This window comes from Ranitomeya imitator, chromosome 6 (assembly GCF_032444005.1).
Source record: "Ranitomeya imitator isolate aRanImi1 chromosome 6, aRanImi1.pri, whole genome shotgun sequence".
Lineage (NCBI taxonomy): Eukaryota > Metazoa > Chordata > Amphibia > Anura > Dendrobatidae > Ranitomeya > Ranitomeya imitator.
The window spans coordinates 401,491,972-401,502,563 of record NC_091287.1 but is presented as its reverse complement, the minus strand read 5'-3'; the positions used below and the strand labels follow the sequence as shown (position 1 = coordinate 401,502,563).

Here is a 10,592-nt window from a genome sequence, read left to right as displayed (position 1 = left end):
GTGATCCCTTTTGGGACATTGCGTTAGCGCAATCTGCTAGCGTATGCGCTAAACGGATTGTCCTAATGTAATGTGAACCTAGCCTAAGGGTTATCTAGGGCTGTGCACTGACAAGGAGCAGTACCAAAAAACAGTGTCTGCAAATTCAGATTTTGGGTTTGGCTTTTATTCTAAGTCATATGGTGACGCTCGTTAGAGGATCGATATTGACTTTTAGGATTACTACTTCCAGTAGGTGGCACTAAAGTTCTAGTCCTCTTCGGCTCTGAATAAACAATTTGCATATTTCCCAGAGGAGCATTGAAAGGCTTAAACGTCTCCTCACCTCGGCTTGTCAGGCTTGATATGTCACTCTCCGCAAGGAGAAATGTTACCCCTTGGATCCCGCTCAGACGCCTCTCACCCAGCAAAATCAGATCTCACACTTTGCACTGACGAAGATCAGTACCCGAAAGCACAGTGTCTACAAATTGACATCTTGGTTTTGGTTTTTATCCTGTCATGTGACAAGGCTCGTTAGAGAGTCAATATTGACTTTTAGGATGGCACTAAGGTTCTAGTCCTCTTCCTACCTGAAGAGAAAGTGTCCAGGACTATGAATTTCATGGTTGGAACATAGCATCAATCATCAATATTAGATTGGTGGTTGGCTCTTTGCTGACAGATATGAACAGTGAATGGAGACGGATGAGGAAAGCCCTGTTCATTGCGTAGTGGATGTTCTTGAGTACTACAATTCATCTCCAATTTAGTTCAATAGGATTGGAGCAGCAGAATCCGAGAACTACACCACACCGTGTTTGGAGCCTGTTTAGCCACTCTTGGATGTGCTAAAAACCCATGGGGGGGTTGCCGGTCGTTTGATCCCTATAACCTGATTTCAATATAAACTATCCAACGGATAGGACATCAATATCGCAGTCCTGGACAACCCTTTTAAAGCAGACATATTTTTGGATTCATGTTAAAGTGTACCTTTATTATCGTAAGAAAATGTTTTATGGTGCAAGACTTTACAATATATAATCCTTTTTATAAATTATTGTGTAAAGGTATTTAGCTTTGTAATTAAGCATGGATTGGCTAAAGTCTGTGCTTCAAACTGAACTTGACTAAGCCAGCTCCAGAGGTCAAGCCACTTATGCAGAGCCTGTCCAGCAGAACATGGAGAACATCTCCGCTTCCTAGAGCAGTGCCTTACATACTCCCTGTGATCAGTACCGGCCCCGTCAGGCGCAGTTTGTGAGGTTATTCTCGGTGAGGTGCAATGCTTCTACACTCCATTGTCTCAATACAGTATTGGCTCAGAAATAATTACCATATGGGTATGTTTATGTATATTGCTGGTACAAAAAAATACTAATATGTAGTAAGTCAGATGTGTATGTCATTTCCAAACTCATAAGGGATAAAAGATAAGGGAGATGACATGTGCAAGCTCATATAATACTATATGGAGAGCTGGGTTCATTACATTCTACATTCACACTATTGCTGTTTCTACAGAATGAAGTAAGAGTACCAGTCACTGTGGGCAAGTCCAATCTTAACTTGTTCCGTATTATATTGCGATACATTAATCCTGGAGTAAGTGTAATAAATGGACAAATTTCAGTACACCGATCACGCTCAACCAAAGGTGAGTACAAAATATTATCTGATGTTGTTTACACGTGGGGCATCTCCAATATTAGCATAGCATAGCCGGGCATCATGCACTACGCAAATAACACAGCCTATATCTAAAGACCCAATATCGCAGTGTACTTTGCTGATTATTTTGGGCTTTCTTGCATCTCTCCTGTGAGGCTAATTTCGCACAGTAAAGTGCGTTGAGACCTCCATTAGCGGTAAAGTTGTCTTTGCCCTTAGAAGGGGATTCAGGAGTGTCCCCCAGCAGAGTGCAGAGGATATGAAAGGATAAAGCTTTAGATCTTGACTTTACACAGAGGCAGACACAGGAACGCTGTCTCTTTAAATCTTCCACTGGTTTACTTTACTGACATCGAACGTAATAGTACGCCGATGTCAGTATCCCTCCCTTTGATGCAGGCTCCGACGGTGAGCCCACATCTTTTCCACATGTCACCTGTACAAAACAGCTAACATGTGCCTGCAATAGCTGCAGGTGGAGTCGCGATCCACCCGCCGCTATTAACCAGTTAAATGCCGCTGTCAAAGTCTGGCAGCGGCATTTAACACATGCTTCTGGCAATCATGCCGGAAATGCGCGCATCGGTGACCCCCGTCACATGATCAGGGGTCATCGGTTCATCGGCATGACAAGCAGAGGTCTCCTGGTGCCAAATTGCTATGAGCGCCACCCAGTGGTCGGCGCTAATAGCAAGTCAGTAATTCTACTATATAGAGGCGATCTGATCATCACCTCTATGTAGCAGAGTTAATTGAGTTGCGGCAGCTTCTAGTCTTCCATGGAGGCTACTGAAGCATGCCAAAAGTTAAAGCAAAATGTTTTTAAAAATATATATAAAAAAAAATTAAAGTTCAAATCACCCCCCTTTCGCCCAATTCAAAATAAAACAATAAAAAAACAAATCTACACATATTTGGTATCGCTGCGTTCAGAATTGCCCCATCTAGTAGTAAAAAGGGATTAACCTGATCTCTAAACAGTGTAGCGAGAAAAAAAGTCAAAACGCCAAAATATACTTTTTTTTTGTCTCCGCAGCATTGCATTAAAATGCATTAATGGGCGATCAAAAGATTGTATCTGCACCAAAATGGTATTATTGAAATCGTCAGCTCGGCACGCAAAAAATAAGCCCTGACCCAACCCAAGATCACGAAAAGAGATCGGAAAATTGCCCAATTTTTTTTTTTTTTTTAAGCAAAGTTTGTAATTTTTTTTCCCCACTTAGATAAAATGAAACCTAGACATGTTTGGTGTCTATGAACTCATAACTACCTGGAGAATCATAATGGCAGGTCAGTTTTAGCATTTAGTGAACGTAGCAAAAAAGCCAAACAAAAAACATGCATGGGATTGCACTTTTTTTGCAATTTCACTGCATTTGGAATTTTTTCCTCTTTTTTAGTACACGACATGCTAAAACCAATGATGTCGTTCAAAAGTACAACTCGTCCCGCAATAAATAAGCCCTCACATGGCCAAATTGACAGAAAAATAAAAAAGTTATGGCTCTGGGAAGGAGGGGAGCGAAAAACGAACACGGAAAAACGGAAAATCCCAAGGTCATAAAGGGGTTAACATGGCTGATTAACCCCTCTCAGTACTTAGTGTGCTGGAGCATTTTCCTCGGTTCAATAACCTCAGTGACAAATATCTCCCCTCCAGCACTTTGCCAGTGACTTTGTCACAGTTGCAATACACATGTTCTTATGATTAAAAATATATAAATTACATTATTGTTTTAGTGTATAGACCATGACAAATATTCCAATATTACCTAGAATTTTAACTAAGTGTAATATTTAGAATATAATTGTGATAAATTAATTCACAGAATGAATAAATGCATTATATGTAATAGTAAAACAAAAATTGCCTTTGCATTATATTCTGAGCTCTTACAGTCTCATTTTCTCAACTTGTGAATCTATAGGTTCATTAGATGTCAAAGACATTGTGTTCCCTCCAAGTGCGGAGCCAACATTCCTCACCGTGCCAGGAAAAAGTTTTGCAGAGCCATTCTCTTTGGTGCCTGGAAACTGGATAATTACAGTTTCTGTGGAAGGAGTGCTTTTGGTAAGTTCATTGCTGTATTTCTGCACGCCCTGGCAGTCAGAGCTGGAGAGCCCCTCTGTATCGGTTTTTATATGTAAATGTCACAGTATCAGTATTTATATAGCTCTAGAAATGACAACGTGAAATTCCCCAAAATATTTCTACACTTTATATTTACCTGTCATTTCTGATCCAGTATGCAGTGTTGAGTGATTTACGGTAATCTACATTCAGGTCCATAAGTTCCTTTTTGAGGTCCCAAATCTCAAAATCATCACACATATAATCCAATTATAACTTTCTGTCTGCCACCTCTAGAAGGAGCTTGGGAGCTTTGTTCATAATATGAGTATGTATGAAACTTCTAAGCTCCATCCAGTGGTGGCTGCAAACCTAATATATGTGTATATATATATATATATATATATATTTTTTTTTTTTTTTTTTTTTTTTTTTTTTTTCAAAATCTCTTTATTGAAATTAGAATTGTGATAATAAACAGTTCAAATAACATCAGCATTTGACAGAACAAAAAACAAGAAAAGGAAAGAGAAAAAAACAAAATCACTAAAATTCCCCTTAAACCCCCCTCACCCCCACCCCTCCCTGCATGCACATATAATAGGTAATATATTATGGAATTGGCGTGTGCCCACCTATTCGTTGGGGCAACCCTTTCTTAGGCTACGTTCACATTAGCGTTGCGCGCCGGTGCGTCGGCGACGCAACACACGGCGCACCAAAAAACGCGCGCAAACGCACGCAAAAACGCGTTTTGCGACGCGTGCGTCGTTTTTTGACGAAAATCGGACGCACGAAAAATGCAACTTATCATTATAGGACAACTTTGCCCCTGCAACAACTGAGCTCTGCTGAATCTGTGGCAGAGAAAACTGTGACTCCATCACAACTCAGTATACTAAGTGACACATTGCTGGCATCAGGGACTTTATCCGTACCTCATGGTGCTATCAGATTACATAGTAAAAACCTGCTGACAGATTCCCTTTAACCGCTCCAGTGATCATCAGAAAAACAAAACTCTTGATCTTAAAGGGAACCTGTCACCTGAATTTGGCGGGACTGGTTTTGGGTCATATGGGCGGAGTTTTGGGGTGTTTGATTCACCCTTTCCTTACCCGCTGGCTGCATGCTGGCTGCAATATGGGATTGAAATTCATTCTCTGTCCTCCATAGTATACGCCTGTACTAGTAATCTTGCCTTGTGCAGGCATGTACTACGGAGGCCTGCCCTGTGTATCTGTGTTATATATTCTGTGTGCTGTAAATAAAGGGTGTTCTTAGACTGGAAATACGTGGAGAAGCAGTCAGCTTTTATATGCTCTCATGTAATCAAGAAATTCCTGCCAGCATCCTTCATTCAGAATCTAGCAAAAGCAGAGTGGACCTCCTGAAACACGGGGTGGTACTGAAAGAGGTACCCCAGCTTGGTAGACCCCATTACACTGGTGGCAGACAGCAGGATGTGATATCCCTTCTACAGGAGGAAAGGAATGAATGGAAGACAACTACCAGAAGTTAAAGAGGACTACATTAAAAGATCTGGTGGAAGCCCGAGGGTTAATCGCCAGCAACAAAACAAAAGCGGATTTGATAGCAGCCATCATGGAACACGACAGTGCAACGCCCCCCAATGTGAACGTGGAGGAGACTGAATTCCAGAGGGAGGTAAAGAACAGACTGGCATTCTATGGCCCAAACCCTGCAGTAGCGATCATACGAGAGGTGATGGCTGATGTGCGTACTGATCTTAAGGAAAAGATGGCCGAGCGGACCAGGATAGAGCTAGCCAAGATGGAGATGGCAGAGCGGACCAAAGTGGAGCTGGCCAAGATGGAGATGGCAGAGCAGAGAGAGGAGAGTCAGCGAGCAGGGGGAGCTCTGGCCTCCGCCCAGGTACCTTCAACAGTAAGCCACAAAAAGATCGAGTATAATGCCTTCCGACAGTTGGGGGAGGCAGAGGAAGACATTGATGGCTTTCTGCAGGACTTTGAGCGGCAGTGTGCCCTTCATCAAGTGAAGCCGGAGGAACGGGTTCAGATTCTGGCCAGCAAGCTGACAGGCCGGGCAGCGGACGCCTATCGCACGGTACCTGATGAGGACTGTATGGACTATGAGCGGATCAAAGAAGTGATCTTGGCCCGGTATGCGCTGACACCAGAGGCATACCGCCAAAAGTTCCGCGGACTTATAACACGAGTAACCGATACCCACGCTGAATGGGCCTGTAAATTACGGCGGTCACTGCTACGGTGGGTACAAGGGAGCCAAGCAACCACTTAGGAGGACGTCCTCCAGCTCTTATTGTTAGAACGATTCTTTAATGGACTAAACCCCGAGACACAGGAATGGCTTCGGGACATGCGGCCAATGACTCTTGAGGAAGCCGCTCGTCTGGCCGATGAACATCATGACGCCAGGAGGCCTCAGTTGTCCGGATCAAAGATGGTCACTAGGGGTCCCCCCATGGACCTGGAGGGCCCCAAACCACCGAAGATTGTAGGGGGACCAGCTAGAAACCCGGCCTACCACAGTTCCCCTGGGGCGCGATGCCACGCCTGCCGTCAGCTGGGCCACCTGCAAAGAAAATGTCCCAACTGGACTTAGCATACCCAGTGGCCAAAGGCGGGAACAGCTACCTTGCGCCGGGCCGCTGTACACTGCTACCAAGCTGACCCGGCATTGGGGGCTACAACTAACCAAGGGGTGGAAGACATGGAGGAAGTGCTGCATGAAGTAGACCCCGTGCAGGCAGCCCGGGCAGATAATCGACAACAGCATCGACAGGTCGTGTGGGTTAATGGGAAAGAGATTCCGGAGCAACTTTGACCCTTGTGAAGCCTCATCTCGTCCGGGACCAAGAGAAGACAGACCAGACAGTGGCAGTCCGTGTAGCAGGGGGAGCCATACATCGACTGCCCACTGCCAGGATTCACCTGAACTGGGGAGTTGGGGATGGCCTTGTTGAGGTCGGCTTGATGGAGGATTTGCCTGCAGACATTTTGCTGGGAAATGACTTGGGGCCCATGTTGTCTGCCTTCTTGGTTGCCCCTCTGGCTGAGACATATCCTGTGACCACCCGGAGACAAGCTCGAGCTGCGGAGGCGGAATCACACTCAGAGGAGGCCCAGGTAAGCCATCCCAGCCCTACACGTATTCCCATAGCCAGACACATTTCTTGGGCCACCCCAGATGAATTTAAGAGGGAGTTACTTGAGGATCCTTCATTGGAGGGATATCGTGGGAAGGCACAGGAGGGGAGAGGGGTACTGGAAGGGGAACAGTTTATATGGAAGCTGGGACTCCTCTACCGGATCACAGAGCAGCACCACACAGGGACGAGCCCCACTATAAAACGACAGCTGGTAGTTCCCAAGAAGTATAGACAGGAGTTACTGCGAATCTCTCATGACATACCCTTGGCTGGGCACTTCGGCATCAGTCGCACCAGGCATCGTCTGACACAAAACTTCTTTTGGCCGGGGATAACCTATGATGTTCGTCAATACTGCCAGACCTGTGACAGTTGCCAGCGCATTGGCAAGAGGGGAGATCGATGCAAGGCCAAATTACGCCCCCTCCCCATTGTGGAGCAACCATTTAGCCGAGTAGCGGTCGATCTGATAGGGCCGTTCGCCAAACCCAGTCCGTCAGGGAAAAAGTATATATTGACAGTGGTAGATTATGCCACACGGTATCCAGAGGCGGTTGCGTTACCTAACATACTGGCAGAGACGGTGGCGGCTGCCCTGCTCCAGGTTTTCTCACGGGTTGGATTTCCCCGGGAGATTATCTCAGACCAGGGTACCCAGTTTACAGCAGAGGTGACCAACCAACTGTGGAAGCTGTGCGGCGTAAAGTCCATTAGAAGCGCCCTGTACCACCCGCAAACCAATGGGTTGTGTGAACGCTTTAACGGGACGTTAAAACAACTCATTGGGACTTTTGCCAGGACCTACAGGGACTGGGAGAAATTCTTGCCTCACCTCCTGTTTGCCTATCGAGAGGTGCCCCAAGAATCCACGGGGTTCTCCCCATTCGAACTGGTATACGGGAGACGGGTAAGGGGACCTCTAGACTTAGTGCTAGAACACTGGGAAGGGGAAGGCACCATAGAAGGGGTACCTATGTGCTGGAATTCCGGGACCGCCTACAGGAGCTGACCCAGGCTGTATGTGGGAACATGCAGGTGGCCCAGCGGCGCCAGCGCGTATGGTATGATCGGAGGGCCAGAGAGCGCACCTTGGAAGTAGGGCAGAAGGTCCTGGTGTTAGAGCCCACTAGGCAGAACAAGTTCCAAGCTGCATGGCAGGGGCCATACCAGGTAGTGGGGAAAATATCCGACACCACCTATAATGTCGCCGATTGTGACGACCCCAGGGTTATCTGCATGTTCCACGTGAATATGCTGAAGCCCTATCGGGAGCGCCCTGAAGAGGTAGTGGCCATCTGTGCACCTGAAGCAGAGGATTTAGCCGGACTTCCCTTGCCTGATGTCTTAGGGGAGAGGACTCAGTCTAAAACATGGGACCAGGTACACTGGGGTGAAGACTTAGGTCCCCGGGAGAGACAGCAGGCGGAGGAGTTGTTGAGGCAGCGACAGAGGATGTTTTCGGGTACACTCACCTGGCACAACACAAGGTTGAGACCCAGGATCAGACCCCCTGCGACAACCCCCCTTCCGCGTCCCTGAGTCTGTACGAGAAGGGATGCGACAAGAGATACAAGAGATGTTGCGTTTAGGGGTCATTGAAGAGTCAGATAGTCCCTGGGCATCCCCCGTAGTGTTAGTGCCCAAGAAGGATGGGACTACACGGTTTTGTGTAGACTATCGTAACCTCAATGAGAAAACAGTGACGGATGTGTATCCCATGCCGTGTGTGGATGACTTATTAGACCGGCTGGCAGGGGCAAAGTATTTGACCATCGATCAATGCAAAGGCTACTGGCAGATTCCCCTTAGTCCTGATGCTGTTCCCAAGTCGGCATTTGTCACCCCGTTTGGCTTATTCCAGTTTCGAGTTATGCCATTCGGGATGAAGACTGTTGTGGATTCTGTTTTTGGGCTCCCTCTGGTGGTTACAGATGGTACTGGGTGACTTGTGTTCTCTGCGGTCTCTGGTGTCCACCTGTTCTATCAGGATATGGGAGTTTCCTATTTAACCTGGCTTTCTTGTCATTTCCTCGCCGGCTATCAATGTAATCAGTGTGTCTTGTTACCTCTGCTTCCCGCTTCTGTAATCTTCAGGACAAGCTAAGTTTTTGATTTTCCTGTTCCACGTTTTGCTTAATTTTAGTCTTAGTCCAGCTTGCAGATATGTGATTCCTTTTTGCTGGTTGCTCTAGTGGGCTGATATTACTCCTCATGTTCCATGAGTTGGCACATGAGTTCAAGTAATTTCAGGATGGTTTTTTGTAGGGTTTTTCGCTGACCGCGCAGTTCACTTTTGTATCCTCTGCTATCTAGCTTTAGCGGGCCTCATTTTGCTGAATCTGTTTTCATAACTACGTATGTGCTTTCCTCTCATTTCACCGTCATTACATGTGGGGGGCTGCTATTTCTGTGGGGTGTTTCTCTGGAGGCAAGAGAGGTCTGTGTTTCTTCTAATAGGGGAAGTTAGTCCTTCGGCTCGCGCGAGACGTCTAGGAATCATCGTAGGCACGTTCCCCGGCTACAGCTAGTTGTGTGTTTAGGTTCAGGATCGCGGTCAGCTCAGTTTCCATCACCCTAGAGCTTGTTTTGTTTTTTGTGCTTGTCCTTTTGTGATCCCCTGCCATTGGGATCATGACAGTATAGCCGGCCAAAAAGTGGTAATCGTATTGGCTGAAGTAGGAGGAAAAGTAGTCTGAGGAAGTTTTTTTTTTTTTTTTTTCCCTCAGAGTTTACTGCCTAGCCTTAATTGCAGCCTTGCTGCGTCTTACCTCCTCTTAATCCTTGAATGGCTCTGACCTCAGCTGTTTATCATGGACGTCCAGAGTTTGGCTTCCAGCCTGAATAATCTTGCTGCTAAGGTTCAAAATATACAAGATTTTGTTGTACATGCTCCTATGTCTGAACCTAGAATTCCTATCCCAGAGTTTTTTTCTGGAGATAGATCTAGTTTTCTGAATTTTAGGAACAATTGCAAGTTGTTTCTTTCTTTGAAATCTCGCTCTTCTGGAGACCCTGCTCAGCAAGTCAAGATTGTTATATCTTTCCTGTGGGGTGACCCTCAGAATTGGGCATTTGCATTGGCACCAGGGGATCCTGCGTTGCTCAATGTGGATACGTTTTTTCTGGCATTGGGTTTGCTCTATGAGGAACCTAACCTAGAGATTCAGGCTGAAAAAGCTTTTTTGGCTCTCTCTCAGGGGCAAGATGAAGCAGAAATATATTGTCAGAAATTTCGGAAATGGTCGGTGCTTACTCAGTGGAATGAGTGCGCCCTGGCTGCAAGATTCAGAGATGGCCTTTCTGAGGCCATTAAAGATGTTATGGTGGGGTTCCCTGCGCCTACAGGTCTGAATGAGTCTATGACTATGGCTATTCAGATTGATCGGCGTTTACGGGAGCGCAAACCTGTGCACCATTTGGCGGTGTCTTCTGAACAGGCACCTGAGACAATGCAATGTGATAGAATTCAGTCCAGAAGTGAACGGCAAAACTATAGGCGGAAAAATGGGTTGTGTTTTTATTGTGGTGATTCAGCTCATGTTATATCAGCATGCTCTAAACGCACAAAAAAGGTTGATAAGTCTGTTGCCATTAGTACTTTACAGTCTAAGTTCATTCTGTCTGTGACTCTGATTTGTTCATTATCAGCCATTTCCGTCGATGCCTATGTGGATTCAGGCGCTGCCCTGAGTCTTATGGATTGGTCATTTG

At 46.0% G+C, this 10,592-nt stretch overlaps 1 protein-coding gene across 1 annotated transcript in view; it reads left to right on the top strand.

Moving 5' to 3' along the window:
- The window catches only part of LAMA3 (laminin subunit alpha 3), a 366,270-nt gene that overhangs the window by 183,054 nt on the left and 172,624 nt on the right, over positions 1–10,592 (top strand). Inside the window, exons 22-23 of the mRNA XM_069731213.1 lie at positions 1,507–1,639; positions 3,585–3,727. Of these exons, the coding sequence (XP_069587314.1) occupies positions 1,507–1,639; positions 3,585–3,727 (276 nt within the window). The remainder of the gene's footprint in view (positions 1–1,506; positions 1,640–3,584; positions 3,728–10,592) is intronic.